General features: G+C 37.5%; 1 protein-coding gene across 1 annotated transcript in view; it reads right to left on the bottom strand.

Annotated features, from left to right (window-relative positions):
- The window catches only part of TG (thyroglobulin), a 483,762-nt gene that overhangs the window by 364,936 nt on the left and 102,047 nt on the right, over positions 1 to 16,779 (bottom strand). Inside the window, exons 18-20 of the mRNA XM_077493367.1 lie at positions 16,417 to 16,571; positions 11,912 to 12,068; positions 4,702 to 4,917 (exon numbers count right to left, since the gene is read on the bottom strand). Of these exons, the coding sequence (XP_077349493.1) occupies positions 4,702 to 4,917; positions 11,912 to 12,068; positions 16,417 to 16,571 (528 nt within the window). The remainder of the gene's footprint in view (positions 1 to 4,701; positions 4,918 to 11,911; positions 12,069 to 16,416; positions 16,572 to 16,779) is intronic.

Here is a 16,779-nt window from a genome sequence, read left to right as displayed (position 1 = left end):
TCGGCACTCTTGAGTGCTTATGACAGGGTCCAGCAGATTGTATTATTCTCCTCAGCACCAGAAGATCACCACTGCTGGAGTATGGGAAGGGGGTAAAAGAATTAAACAAATAGCAACCACCAGCACAAGGGACACTTCTCATTCAATGAGAAGAGAATGAGAAGAGAAATACAATGCCTGGACACGTAGGTGGACTGACGGTGCTTCTACTCAAAGTGTCTTCTCAACACTAATGGAACATGGAAATGTAGAGTAGAGATCCGGCAAATCATCTTTTTCGAAAATATCACTTTATTTCATTGAGTAGAGTGTACAAAATACATTGCAATAATCCTTAGGCCACGTACACACGCGCGGACTGTTCGCCCAACCTTGTCCGCTGAACAGTGTTTGGGCGGACAGTCCGCTCGTGTGTGGGGCTTCAGCGGACAGTTTCAGCGGACAGTTGGCCGAACAAGGTCTTACGGAAATTCCGAAAAACTGTCCGCTGAAACCTTGTTTCAGCGGACTGTTCGCTCGTGTGTAGGCTTGTTCGGCCAACTAAGTCTCGCGCATGCTCAGAAAGGATTTCCACGTCGGAAGGTTGCATTGCAGTGTATAGGACGTCGTATTTTTCGTCCCGTCGTACGTGCCGTTCACGTCATCGCGCACGGTTTCAGCAAACTGTTCGTCCGTCGTGTGTGGCCATGTCCGTCCATGCTAAGTTTGAGCGGACTGTTCGCTCAAACTGTTGGACGGACAAAGTTGGGCCAACAGTCCGCGCGTGTGTACGCGGCCTTAATCATTTGGCGGCTCTCTAGTCTACATTTCCATGTGCCATTAGTGTTGGGAAGGCACTTTGAGCAGGAGCACCATCAGTCCACCTCCATGGGGAACTTGTCTGGGCGTTGTATACCTCTTCTCATTGAATGAGAAGATCTTTTTCGAAGGACGAGTTGCCAGCTCTCTACTCCACATTTCCACTTCTCATTCAATGTAAGTACTGCTAACTTTTTTTTTTTTTTTAACTACCGTATATATTCGAGTATAGGTCGATCCGAATATAAGCCGAGGCCCCTAATTTACCACAAAAAACTGGGAAAACTTATTGACTCGAGTATAAGCCGGGGGTGGGAAATGCAGCAGCTACTGTAAGTGGCAAAAAGGGTCAACAATGCCCATCTGCAGCTGCATGTCTCACTGTGTCTATTGCATGCCTCCCTGTGTCCTGTGCAGATCTGCCTACCTCACTGTGTCCTGTGTATGCCTCCCTGTGTCCTGTGTATGCCTCCCTGTGTCCTGTGTATGCCTCCCTGTGTCCTGTGTATGCCTCCCTGTGTCCTGTGTATGCCTCCCTGTGTCCTGTGCAGATCTGCCTACCTCACTGTGTCCTGTGTATACCTCCCTCCCTCCCTGTGTCCATTGCAGCCTACCTGTGCTAATCTTCATCCTTTGTGTCCTGTGCATGCCTCCGTGTGCCCATCTGCAGCCACCGATCAACGTGTCATAAAAACATACGGCGGCCATTCCAGTATTCAAAAGCCGCGCCTCCTCTTCTTCTGTGATAGGCAGAACACTCAATTTCCCAGCAGTCAGTTTTCAGCCTATCACGGACATCCGCTCATCCTCGTCTGAGGTATGAGGGTGAGGGGATGTCCGTGATAGGCTGTCCGTGATAGGCTGAAAACTGACTGCTGGGAAATTGAGTGTTCTGCCTATCAGACGAGGCGCGGCTTTTAAATACTGGAATGGCCGCTGTAGGTTTTTATGACACGCTGGCCACCGTCTGTCTACATGACATGCCTGATCAGGTAGGCAGACGGCGATGACTCGAGTATAAGCCGAGGGGGGCACTTTCAGCCTAAAAAAAAGGGCTGAAAATCTCGGCTTATACTCGAGTATATAGGGATACCTTATCATTTCCCTGGACTGGATTACCATAATAAGGACTTTCTGTTAGGATAGGTTCACACATCTATGTGCGTCAGGAACATACGCAAAATTGCGTGCTTTCCTAACATGCACAAAAACATTGAGGGTTTGCTTTACTAAAACTGCAGAGTGCAAAAACAGGTGCAGCTGGGCATGGTAGCCAATCAGCTTTCAACTTCAGCTTGTTCAATTAATCTTTGACATTAAGAGTTGGTTCACACTGAGGCAGCACGACTTGCAGCACGGCGACTGGCATCCGGCTTCAGCAACGGCTTGCAAAATGACTTCTGTATAGAAGTCAATGCAAGTCGCCCCAAAAGTAGTACAGGAAACTTGTGTCACAAGTCGACTTGAGTCACTCCCATTAGAACGGTTCCATTGTACAGAACGGGACCCGACCTGACGAGTCGCCCCTGTGTGAACTGGCTCTAAAACCTGAAAGCTGATTGGTTTCTATGCAGAGCTGCACCAGATTTTGCACTCTCCAGTTTTAGCAAATCTCCCCCACTGCCCCTTTGCAGGTGTATATTTTAATAGTTAATAGATGACATCCTCAGGCATCTGAAAACACATGAGCCCCCTGGGTACCAAACCACATGGTGCCGCAGCACTATGTGGGTCAGTGCAGTGTGTTTTTGGAAAAGAGTCAGCGGCTTCAGGGGTCAAGTCCTGGGGAAAAAGTTTGGGAACTCCCACCCAAGATCCACTCCCCCACCAAAAAAAAAAAGATACGCTCATATGCACGAACGCTTCAAAAGCGGTATTTTTCATCCAATTTTCGTATTGTGTCTATGAAGCTTAACTGTTAGTACATAAAAAAAAAAAACAATCCTCAATAAACATAAATACGTTAATTCTCTGAATAATCAGCATTCATGCAAATGTGAACATCATGTTCTGATCTTTATTGGGGAATGTTATTTTGTATATAGAGTGTTTATGTGGTGAGTTTACACTTTTAATTGAACGGAGTTTGGATAACACAGGGTTAAACGGAAAGGTCATAAATTAACCTCCCTGGCGGTATGATTTTTTTGGATTTTAGGTGCTAAAAGCGGTACAATTATTTTGCATGGAAATTTGGTGTTTTTATATTGTAGTCCTGTAATTCTTAGGAATAACTCACTTAAATCTGTCCAAACCAGAGTCTAGTAGACATCCCGGGTATGATAAAGTTTGAAAAATGAAATCATAAATTATAATATAATAAATAACTATAAATAATTATACCAAATAATAATATAACAATAATAAAAATGATTCAATAATGTAATCAAATCAAAAACACAGAAATTTGCTCAGTTGCAGAATTGTCACTGTCATTACTTTTCAGTATTTGATGACGGATCTCCCCACAAATCGCTATCGCTCAATTCTGCGAGCGATTCTAATTTATTATCGCTGTTTTCTAGCTGGTCTAAAATAATTTTTGATGTAAAGGGACAGTTTTGGTTGCTATGGACAATCTCCAGTTTCCAGGCATAAAGAACAGTTTTTCTATTATAAAACTGCATGCCGGGCACTGGGCAGACCACTAGGGACAAAGGGGATGTGAAATTATTACACACAGCAATGTAATCTGTAAGATTACATTATACTGTATGTAATGTGTGTGTTTTACTTTTTGAATTTGGCGCCGATCTCCGTCCCCGTGCGTCGCAACGCTCGCAGGGAACGGAGATCGGCTCCGTGATGAATCGAGCGGAGGACGAGGCTGCTCGTACAGCGGGGGGACATCGCTGGATCTAAGGGTAGGTAAACCTCTCCCTGCATACAGCGATGCGGTCCCAAGTCTGGCTCGGGGTTACCGCTTTTGGTGTAAAACTTCCACCCCGAGCCAGACTCGGGAATACCGCCAGGGGGGTTAACTGCACATTATCTGGACAGAATGCTTGGGGAGATAGTGATGTGTTCCTGCTTAGGAGATGTATGTTAGCTTGAGGGGCTGCAAACTCTGCAGGGCTCCAACACACACTCGCTGCTATTCCAACCCTTCACATATTTCCACATAAACTTCCCTCCTGGCATTAAACGTTGCCAGGTATTGTGCTCAGCTTACCACCCCAAACTGATGTTCCTCCTTCAGCTCACCTCTCTCCCTGCATGTCCTGTGAGCAGAATAGCTGATCTACCTGTCAGCTAGACTTAGACCTGATCTGCCCGTCAGCTAGCTGTGATTGACAGGTAGATCGAAGCGGAAGCTGCCATGGGGCCCCCTACTGGCAATGCCATGGTCAGGTGTGCGGCACTTACTATTGTGAGCTGTGTCGGCGGCTGCTGGTGTAGCCCCTGCCACACAGCTCACATACTTCAAAGTCTTGCAGGATGCGGCTGATAACGGGAACTGAGTTCCTGTTGTGGAAAAAGTACAGGAACTCCGTTCCCATGCGTTCCCGCAGGACTTGAGCCCTGAGCGGCTTATTTTCCATGTTTCTTGCGTGTAGGGCAGCCCATTTTAATTAGTGGGCTGCCCTATGTGAAACACGTGGAAATACACGCTTGCCTTGTTGAACCTGTTGGTGTGAACCAAGCCTTATGGAGGACCACCTGCCACTACAAGTCTGTACATTCACCTGAACCGAGTTCACTGGTTTCATTGCTGGACACGATTTGACTTTTGCTACTTGAGTTCACTTTGTCTCTTGGATTGAGCAGGTGGCTTTTTGAAGAATCTATTTCACTACATTATTTCTGCAGAAACAAATTTGGGTTGGACCTAAACATCAATGGACTGGGAGGCCTGACTTTGTGCGTTGACCTTCATCTATACCCTGGGGAAGTCGTACATACCACATCCAGCAACGTTCCCAATATCGTCTGCCCGAGAATTCAGCAACTTCTGGAATCCTTTAGCACAGCTCAGCCTGACCTGCGTGGAGGAGTCTTTAGGGAGGAAATCAGACTTGTCTGCCACAAAGAGCTTGGAATCTAAATCCAGGGAATAGCGGCCAGATCCGATAAGTGATAACAGGCGCCCAACCACGTTCTCCATCGCCAGCGCATTCTCTGTGAAGGAACAGAAAATCATAACTAGAGACATAAAGGCAGATGTAAGGATTATCATGGGTAAGGCTGACAGAAATGTTATCCACTTTGTTTGGCAGAGGGGCCAAAAGGTGGATCTAAGTCTGACTTCTAAAATAAAATAAATGACTTTGTTGTAGGTACTAAGGGGGTTGATTTACTAAAACTGGAGATTGCAAAATCCGGTGCAGCTCGGAATAGAAACCAATCAGCTTCCAGGTTTTTTTTTTTTTTTTTGGTCAAAGCTTAATTGAACAATCTGCAGTTAGAAGCTGATTACCTACCATTAGGGCTGGGACAAGGGGTGGGCAGGAGGAATAGCTGCCCTGGGCACTGTGGTATCATGTGAGGTGGGGGGGAGATTGGGGAAGAGGGGACTTGTGTTGTTGGAAGGGGGATTTGGGGGGTGGCAGGGGGTATGTATTGTTCTAGGAGGGGAAATTTGGGCGGGGGGGGGGGGGGTGCTGGGATTGGTGATTTAGAGAGATTTGTGTCAGGAGGGAGGATGGTAGGAAGAAGATTTGTGCTAGGAGGTGGGATTGAGGGGGGGAATTTGTGCTGGGAGGGTGGGCTTTAGAGGGGGGGTGTTGGAGGGGTAACCTTAGGGGGGCATTTAAGCTGGGAGGATTTGAGGAGTAAAGATTGTGTGCTGGGAGGGGGGATTTCCATGGGGGGTGGTGGGATTGGGGGGGGATTTGTGCTGGGGGGACAGAATTTAGAGTGGGGGGGGAGATGTGTACTAGGAGGGGAATTTTTGGGGGTAGCGGATTTATGCTAAGGGGGGTGATTTTTTGGGGGGAAGGGGTATTTGAGATGGAGGCATATGGGGATCAAGGATTTGTGCTGGGAGGGGGATCTCAGGAAGGGGGCAGATTTGTACTGGGGGAGGGGATTTATGCTTGGGGGACAGCATGCAGATTAGTGCTCAGTTTTTTTTTGGGGGGGGGGGAATTTTTGCTGACACATAATGCTCATACATCTTGGGTGGGGGGGGGGGGGGTGGAGCAGTTTGACGTGATTGCCCTGGCCTCTAGATGTCCTTGTCCCAGCACTGCCTACTATGTACAAGTGCAACAGATTTTGCACTCTCTAGTTTCATCCCCAATGAGGGCAAAAACAAACAGCTTTTTTAGCTTTTTTTTCTGCCAGTGACAGTGACTTAGTCTAGACTGAAATGATGTCATCAGTCTGCTGCAGGCGGGAGAAGCATTTTCTCCTTCGTGAATGTCACATTCATTGCTTTATAAATATGCCCCTTGTTGTATAGCAGAATAATGACGAGTTTATTACATGGGCATAGTCAGACTTGCAACACTAAGGGATGTATTTACAAAAAGAGTCGTCCTGTGGAAATACATAGACATTTGTTCTGTGTAAATGGGTAGAAATTGAATATTATTAGGCTATTTTCTCTCTAGGTTAAATGTTATTCATTCGTATAGAATAAAGCAAATCAGGGAAATATCACATTATGGCCACTAGATGGAGCTAATGATCATCATCAATCATCCTCATCATCAATCAATAATCATCATTAATTATCATCATCAATAATCATCATTATCCATCATCATAAATCATCATCATCATCATAAATCATCATCATAAATCATCAGCATCAACAGTGGCGGTGCATCCATAAGGGCGCACGGGTGCCGCCCCCTCTCTCCTGCCACCCCCTCTAGCACCAATAGATAGATTTATGCATTGCATGAATCTAGCTATGGCTATTGCTGACACCCCCTATTCAGGCGCCCCGCCCCCCTTTTCGGGCAACTGAATTACAGCAGCGGGGGGTGTCTTTGAATCACATGATTAGAGCCATAGGCTCTAATAGGCGTCAAAAAAAGGTGATCTGCGAGTGCCATGCTTGGGCGCTCGCGGGTCACTCAGCTGTGTTAGAAAAGCGAATGAACCACCAATCAGGTGCTTGGATCTGTTACCCGTGGCTGAAACGACAGATGCTGTGATTGGACGCCTATCGTCCAATCATAGCAGAGGATGGGAAGAGAGGACGAGAGAAGACATCGAGGAGCGGGGGGCATACTGGCAGAATTTGATATGGCACAGTGGGAGCATTTGATGGGGCACAGTGGCTGCATTTGATGGGCACAGTGGTGCCAATTGATGGACACAGTGGTGCCAATTGTTGGGCACAGTGGCTGCATTTGATGGCACAGTGAGTCTGCAATTGATGGGGGTTTTTTCTCAGAATGTTTCTGTTTGTTCACGCCCCCCCGAAAAATTTTGAACACCAGCTGCCCATTGATCATCAATAGTCATCATAATCATCATCATCATAAAGCATCACCATCATCATAAATAATCATCATAAATCATGATCAATAACCATCATTATCATCATCAATAATCATCATCATAAATCATCATCAATAATCATCATCATCAATAATCATCATCATCATCATAAATCATCAATAATCATCATTAATAATCATGATCATCATAAAGCATCATCCTTAATAATCATCATTATCATAAATCATCATCCATCATCAGTAATCATCATAAATCATTGATAATCATCATTAATAATCATGATCATCATAAATCCTCATCATTAATAATCATCATCAATATAAATCATAATCCATCATCGTCAATAATCATCCTCATCAATAATCATTATTAATAATCATCATAAATCATCAATAATCCTCATCATCATAAATATCATCCATCATAAATAATCATCATTAATAATCATCATCAATAATCATCATCATCATAAATCATCAATATAAACCATCATCATCAATCCTCATCAATAATCATCATCATCATCATCATAAATAATCATAGTTAATGTGTATTTACTATGATCATCAGCTCCCTCTTGTGGCCATAATGTGGTACTTTCCTGAACCAGTCTGTTTGTTTTTTTGTTTTTTTCACATAAAAGCCCAATAAAATACACAAATATATGTTTTTGGTTGTAACATGACAAAATGTGGACAAATGACAAGGGGTATGAATACTTTTTCAAGGCCCTGTAGCTAACCCATGATAAGGGGGGGGGGGGGGGGGAACGGTCCTCCCACTACAAAGCTCCTTCTGAAAATGCTAGTTTCTTGGCTGTCACGTTGATTTTAAAGGCTTCAATCATTTTATAATTTGGTTACTGAGATGAACGTTTTTAATAAATTGTCGTCGTCTTTAATAAATCTAAAAACCAAGCCCGGCACAATCACATCGCACTCCAGATCAATCCAAACATCCGCCCCCGAAATATTCACAGCAGGTGTTTTTTTTTTGTTTTTTTTTTGTTTGTTTTTTGCACTGAAAATGAAACATTTTCACCAGGAAGGATAAAATCTGAAAAATCTGTCTGTCCGGATGAAGAACTTGCCGCATAATTCACATTTAATCAGAGAATTAGAGCAAAAAAAAAAAAAAAAGCTGCAATGAGCGATTTCACAATCACAGTCTAGAAGGTTCCCCCCCGGTGTGGTTATATAGCTGTTTTTTTGTTTTTTTTCTGCGTGTACATTTTTTTTTAATGTAGTCACGTAGCACCTTACAAATCTTTAGATTGTAAACTCGTATACCGTATTTAGGACTTGCGTCTTTCCTCCTGGAGGGTGTCAATGAGGGAGTATGAGTAAATGTATTGCAACAAAACTGACTTTTTTTTATTTATTTTTTTGTGTTTCCAGGAAAGATAATGTCTGAAAAATCTGCCTATTAAAAAATTTCCTTTCAATTCAGATGTAATCATTCTGAGAATTAGAAGAACAAAAGAAAAAAAAAAAAAAAAAAAATATATATATATATATATATATATATATATATATATATATATATATATATATATATATATATATATATATGCTGTATATTTTATATATATATATATATATATATATATATATATATATATATATATATATTTTTTTTTTTTTTTTTTTTTTTATATATATATATTTTTTTTTTCATTATTTGCAACGTTGCAAATTTTGCCAATGACCAGAAAAAATTCTGCCACAATAAATGTACACATTTACTAATTGTACAGTAAAACACTTTTCAAAAGAAAAGATATAATAAGGAAAAAAAGTTCTGGCTATGTGAGCTTACAATCTAAAGGATTTGTAAGGTGATATAAGACAAAATTAATAACAAATGTAGACATCTTATAAAAAAGAAAAAATATATCAATACAGAAAAAAAATCCAGGCTGCGATTGTGAAATCTTGTGATATCCTTCATTGCAACTCTTTATATATATATATATATATATATATATATATATATATATATATATATATATATATTTTTTTTTTTTTTTTTTTTTTTTTTTTCATTTAAAAAATAAAAAAAGTTTTAATAGTAGTATTTTTTTAAATTAAGTTTCTTTCAAGTGCATTGTAACATATTTTTTTTATTAGAACTTTTTTTTTTTATTTCACTTAAGGGCTAATTCACACCAGCAATAACTTTTTTTCTTTTTCTTTTTTCATTTTAGAAAAAACTAATACTGCTACTTTTTAAGTTTTAAAATAAAAAAAGTTCTAATAAAAAATTGTAAATGAGCCCTTAAGAGAAATAATTAAAAAAAAAGCTACTACTACTTTAATTTTTAATTAAAAAAAAGTTCTAATTAAAAAAATAAAAGAATGAGCCCATAAAATAAATTTTATTTAAAAAACTACTACCACTACTTTTTTTAATTTAAAAAAAAAAACTTGCTGGTGTGAATTAGCCCTTAAGTGAAATTAAAAAAAAAAAAAATTATGTGAATGAGCCCTTAAAAGACATTTCATTAATAATAACTACTACTACTTTTGAATATTTAATTTTAAATAGTTCTAATCAAAAAAAAAAAAAAAAAAATGTGAATGGCCCTTTAAATAAATGTAATTTAAAAAAAAAACTACTATTACTACTTTTTTTGAATATTTAATTAATAAAAAAAGTTCTAATAAAACTAATTATGTGAATGAGCCCTTAAAAGAAATTTCTTTAAAAAAAACTACTACTACTACTACTACTACTACTACTACTTTTTCATTTTTAATTTAAAATAAGTTCTTGCTGGTGTGAATTAGCCCTTAAGTGAAATTTAAAAAAAGTTCTAATAAAAGAAAATGTGAATGGCCCTTTAAATACATTTAATAAAAAAAAATACTATTACTACTTTTTTTTGAATATTTAATTAATAAAAAAGTTCTAATAAAACAAATTATGTGAATGAGCCTTTAAAAGAAATTTCTTTAAAAAAAAAAACTACTACTACTACTACTACTACTTTTTTCATTTTTAATTTAAAAAAAGTTCTTGCTGGTGTGAATTAGCCCTTAAGTGAGATTAAAAAAAAAAGTTCTAATAAAACAAATTATGTGAATGAGCCCTTAAAAGAAATTTCATTAAAAAAAAAAAAGAAAAAGAACTACTACTACTACTACTACTTTTTTGAATATTTAATTAAAAAAAAGTTCAAATTAAAAAAAAATGTGAATGGCCATTCAAATAAATTTAATTAAAAAAACTACTATTACTACTTTTTTTGAATATTTAATTAATGAAAAAGTTCTAATAAAACAAATTATGTGAATGAGCCCTTAAAAGAAATTTATTTAAAAAAAACTACTACTACTTTTTAAATTTTTAACTTAAAAAGGTTTTTGCTGGTGTGAATTAGCCCTTAAGTGAAATAAAAAAAAAAAAAAAAAGTTTTTGCTGGTGTGAATGAGCCCTTAAAATAAATGTCATTGAAAATAATAATAAATAACTACTACTACTTCTACTTTTTTGAATATTTAATTTAAAAAAACTTCTAATAAAAAAAAAAAATCTGTGAATGGCCCTTAAAATAAATTTAATAAAAAAAAAACACTACTACTACTTTTTTGAATATTTAATTAAAAAAAAAAAAAGTTCTAACAAAAAATGATTTGAATGAGCCCTTAAAAGAAATCTCTTAAAAAAAAAAAAAACTCTGCTACTACTTTTTTGAGTATTTAATAAAAAAAAAAAAAAAAAGTTCTAATAAAGAAAATTATGTGAATGAACCCTTAAAAGAAATTTCATAAAAAAATAAAAATAAAAATAAAACTACTGCTACAAATTTTACATTTAATGTAGTGGATGTTTTGGGAAATGCATTCAGTATAGTTTATAAGTTTATTTTATTTAGTGTTCTTTGTGGAGTTTTTTTGGTCTATGTTATTATTGTGTCTATGCGGGTTTGGCAGCAATAACGCCTTGTGCGACTGTGATGAAGAACTTGTAATGTTTTTTAATAACCGTTTTATGTATAATCGGATGAAAAACGAAACGATATATATTTCAGATATGTTTTGTGATAGGCATGCAATGAAATTGTCTTTGTGTATATGTATAAAAATTGTGGAAAATAAAATATAGAATAATAAAAAAAAAGAACTTGTATTGAAATTATACAAAGACAGTTCACAATGAACCTCAGGAGAAGACAGCCCAGCCGGGGACAACTGTGTGTAGAGAGCCGGTTCCACCCGAACTGACAGCGCCGGTTAGGAGGTGCGTAGTGCAGCCTGGCCGTCTTGTGCCCAAGTAGGAAGATATCCAGAGAAGTTGCGATCCCTAAGCTTGTCCTCCTCAACACAAATCTTTCTCTCCCGCTAGTTCTGTTCCTACCAGACCTTGTACCAGTCCCTACTCTACCCACTTGCAAAATGCATGCCAAATCTGGGTGCCAGGGCCTTAAATAGGCTCTGCCGGACCATACACCACCACCCCCGACACTTGCATAATGCAAGGGTCCATCCTCCGGTGACATCCCAGGAAATGGAGATGATCCATAATCTTGCCAGAAGACAACCCAGCACAGTGTAGACTACTCAACCTCGCCTTTTCCCACACTTTTGTTTTTTTTTAGGTGGCAATTTTTTTTTTTTGTACGGTGGGTACCCTTAAGTGGACCTTCATCGTCTAGTCTAAAAAATTTGCATCTGTCACGTAAAATAAAATTTACCGATGTCAAGTAAAGCGGGCAGCGAGGATTCTGGGATCTTATATATCTGGGCTGTCCAGGTCACATTTACGCCCATACGAGTAGACGTCAAGCACTCAACGTGGATGGTGGAATCATCACATAGGGGTACGGTACCCGGACCTCCCAGCGTGGTCACCTGTCCCGAAGAGAGCAGACACACAATGTAGAGGAATACAATCATCAGAGATTAGTCATTTGGACAGAGACAGGTTTTAATTACGGTTCTATTTTTCAGATTTATATATAAAATCTAAGAACTCCAATATGCCGACACGTTACAGATTTCCTAGATAATCTAATATTAGCTGAGGAATCAACGACGTTACAGATTTTATACAGCAGAAAAAATCCCAATAAGCGTATATTGATTGGTTTGCGCAAAAGTTATAGCGTCTACAAACTATGGGATATTTTTTTTTTTTACTAAAGTCTCTCAATCAGCATTAACTATTTTTAGTCCTTATGGTGCTAACGTTAATATAGATAGGAAGATATTTTATATTTTTCTTGCTGCTATAAAACATACTCGATAGAAAAAAATTGTAAAAAAAAAAAAATCGAATTTCTTCATCAATTTAGCCCACAAATAACGCTTTCTTTGGTGATATTTGATCACTTCAGAGGTTTTCATTTTTTTGCGTTATAAAACAAAAAAAATCGTCAATTTAAAAAAAATATATATATATATATATATGTTTTACTTTCTGCTATAAAACATGCTCAATTTTTAAAAAAAAATGTAAAAAAATCTAATTTTTATAGTATAAACCAAAAAATTTACAATTTTGAAAAAAAAACAATTAAAAAAACAAAATATTTCACTTTCTGCTATAAAACATACTCAATAAAAAAAAGTAAAAAATCGAATTTCTTCAACATTTTAGCCCACAAATAAAGCTTTCTTTGGTGGTATTTGACCACCTCTGCGTTTTTTTTTTTTGCGTTATAAACAAAAAAATATCGACAATTTTGAAAAAAAAACAATGTGTTTTACTTTCTACTATAAAACATGCTCAATATTTTGCCGACAACGTTACAGATTTCCTAAAGCAGAAAAAATCCCAATAAGCGTATATTGATTGGTTTGCGCAAAAGTTATAGCGTCTACAAACTATGAGATACTTTTTTTCCTATTTTATTTTTCACTAAAGTCTCTCAATCAGCATTAACTATTTTTAGTCCTTTTGGTGCTAACGTTAATATAGATAGGAAGATATTTTATATTTTTCTTGCTGCTATGAAACATACAGTACTCGATAGATAAAAAAAATTGTAAAAAAAAAATCTAATTTCTTCATCAATTTAGCCCACAAATAAAGCTCTCTTTGGTGGTATTTGATCACTTCAGAGGTTTTCATTTTTTTGCGTTATAAAACAAAAAAATATCGTCAATTTTGAAAAAAACTAAAATAAAAAAACAATATGTTTTACTTTCTGCTATAAAGCATGCTCAATTTAAAAAAAAAAAATGTAAAAAAAATCTAATTTTTATAGTATAAACAAAAAAAATTTACAATTTTGAAAAAAAAAACAATTAAAAAAAACAATATGTTTTACTTTCTGCTATAAAACATACTCAATAAAAAAAGTAAAAAATCAAATTTCTTCAACATTTCAGCCCACAAATAAAGCTTTCTTTGGTGGTATTTGACCACCTCCATGGTTTTTATATTTTTGCGTTATAAACAAAAAAAAAAAAAATTGACAATTTAAAAAAAAAAAAAAAAACAATATGTTTTACTTTCTGCTATAAAACATGCTCAATAAAAAATTAAAAAAAAATCGAATTTTTCCAGTATAAACAAAAAAATAGACAATTTTGAATAAAAAAAAAAAATATGTTTTACTTTCTGCTATAAAACATATTCAATAAAACAAAAAAAAATCTAATTTCTTCATCATTTTAGCCCACAAATAAAGCTTTCTTTGGTGGTATTTGACCACCTCTGCGGTTTTTATTTTTTGCGTATCGACAATTTTGAAAAAAAATAAAATAATATGTTTTACTTTCTACTATAAAACATGCTCAATAATTTTTTTTTTTAAATCTCATTTTTACGGTATAAACAAAAAAATAGACAATTTTGAAAAAGAATAAAATAAAAAAAATATGTTTTACTTTCTGCTATAAATCATACTCAATAAAAAAAAATGTAAAAAATATAATTTCTTCATCATTTTAGCCCAATATGTATTCTGCTACATGTCTTTGGTAAAAAAAAATAAAAAAAAATCCAATAAGCGTATATTGATTGGTTTGCACAAACTATGGGATATTTTTCTTTCATTTTTTTTTTTTTTTTTTGCACAGTCGGGCAACACTTTACCCAAATAACATTTTTGTTCCTTTTTTGCCCACAAATAAAGCTTTCTTTGGTGGCATTTGATCACCTCCGCGGTTTTTATTTTTTGCATTATAAACAAAAATATATAGTCAGTTTTGAAAAAAAAAAAAAAAAAACAACATAACGTTTTACTTTCTGCTATAAAACATGCTCAATAAAAACAAAGGTAAAAAAAGTTCTTCATTATTTTAGCCCAATATGTATTCTGCTACATGTTTTTGGTAAAAAAAAAAAAAAAAATCCCAAGAAGCGTATATTGAATGATTTGCGCAAAAGAGTTATAGCGTCTACAAACCATGGGATATTTTTCTTTATTTTTTCTTTTTACCCCTGGCAGCAATCAGCGACTTATAACGGGACTGCGATATTGCGGCAAACAAATCGGACACTAACTGACACTTTTTGGGGACCAGTGACACTGATTCCATGATAACATGTTATTGGTTTATTGTGTTTATTGCACCATGCTTTGATATGTCTCCTTGATTATGTGGGGGTCCATTCGTGATACCGTGAGGTGGGTGGGGATGTCATTTAAATATAATTTCAAGTTATGGAAAACCCAACGGCTACTTTATTAGGCACACCTTGCTAGTACCGGGTTGAACCCCCTTAGAACTTTCCTTCAGAAGTGCATTAATTCTTCATGGCATAGATTCAACAAGGTGTTGGAGACATTCCTCAGAGATTTTTCTCCATAGTGACATGACGTTCCACCACATCCCAAAGGTGCTCCATTGGATTGAGATCTGGTGAGTGTGGAGACCATTGGAGTGCAGTGACCTCATTGTCCAGTGGTGAGATGATTGGAGCATCATCTCCTTGCTAGTACCGGGTTGGACCCCCTTTTGCCTTCAGAACGGCCTTCATTCTTCATAGCATCGATTGAACAAGGTGTTGGAAACATTCCTCAGAGATTTTGGTCCATAGTGACATAGTGATCTATTGGATTGAGATCTGGTGAGTGTGGAGACCATTGGAGGACAGGGACCTCATTGTCCAGTGGTGAGATGATTGGAGCTTTGTGACATGGTGCATTATCCTGCTGGAAGGAGTCATCAGAAGATGGGGACACTGTAGTCATAAAGGGATGGACATGGTCAGCAACAATACTCAGGTAGGCCGTGGTGTTTAAACGATGCTCAATTGGTACTAAGGGGCCCAAAGTGTGCCAAGAAAATTTCTTCCGCACCATTACACCACCACCACCAGCCTGAACCATTGATACAAGGCAGGGTGGATCCATGCTTTCATGTTGTCTGGACTCTACCATATGAATGTCGCAGCTGAAATGGAGACCAGGCAAGGTGCCAATCTTCTGTGCGAATTGTAGCCTCAGTTTCCTGTTCTTAGCTGCCAGGAGTGGCATCCGGTGTGGTCTTCCTCTGCTGTAGCCCATCTTCTTCAAGGTTCAATGTGTTGTGCGTTCAGAGATGCTATTCTGCATACCTTGGTTGTAACAAGTGCTTATTTGAGTTACTGTTGCCTTTCTATCATCTCAAACCAGTCTGCCCATTCTTCTCTGACCTCTGACATCAACAAGACATTTTTCACACACACGGATGCCGCTCACTGGATATTTTCTCTTTTTTCTGACCATTCTCTGCAAAACCCGACGTTGTGTGTGAAAATCCCAGTAGATCAGCAGGTTTTTGAAATACTCAGACCAGCCCGTCTGGCACCAGCAACCATGCCACCTTCAAAGTCAATGAAATCCCCTTTCTACCTCATTCTGATGCTCGGTTTGAACTTCAGCAAGTCGTCTTCCCCACATCTAGATGCCTAAATGCATTGAGTTGATGCCGTGTGATTGGCTTATTAGCAATTTGTGTTGCTAACCAATTAAACAGGTGTATCTAATAAGGTGGCCAGTGAGTGTATAGGAAAATATCACACATTCCTCCCTATGAAAAAAATGGACAACGTTGTCCACAATGATGCTGAGTTGGCCACACACAGGGGGTAGTGGGATTAAATAAACCTACAGTTATCCTTTAAATATCCAGCAATGGACAACAGAAGATTTATTTTTTTCTAAAATTTCCCTGCTAGTGATTGGATGTTTGTTCTGTCCCGCTTTACACTTCTATAAATTAAGTCCAGAGCATTATTTCTGTAGAGGAAGTGAAGAGATCCTACCTGGAGATGGCAGAGTCCTCTGGCCCTCAGATCATCCAATATAAAGGTTCTAAATGCTTCTAATAATCCAGCGTAGTCATCGCTACACATTTTACCAGCCGGCAGCAAGAGCTGGAACCAAGCCCGAGTCTGGATCATATGGAATGGCTCCATCCCTGAAAACACAGGAACCAATTGGTACTATAATAGTCATTAACAAGTGCTATGGAGACAATAGCCAATGATACAGCCAACACAAACTTGGGAAAAAGTAAATTACAGGAAAAAAACTAATAAAACTCGATTTGTTCTTTTAAGCCTTTTATATCACTCTCTATGGGTTGCCAGAACTTACTACACGTTACACAATCATCACATTTTGCA

The sequence above is a fragment of the Lithobates pipiens genome, unplaced genomic scaffold (genome assembly GCF_037356315.1).
Source record: "Lithobates pipiens isolate NorthernLeopardFrog02 unplaced genomic scaffold, aLitPip1_a1.2 Scaffold_19, whole genome shotgun sequence".
Lineage (NCBI taxonomy): Eukaryota > Metazoa > Chordata > Amphibia > Anura > Ranidae > Lithobates > Lithobates pipiens.
The sequence above is the reverse complement of the archived record's forward strand: the minus strand, read 5'-3'. Positions and strand labels throughout refer to the sequence as shown.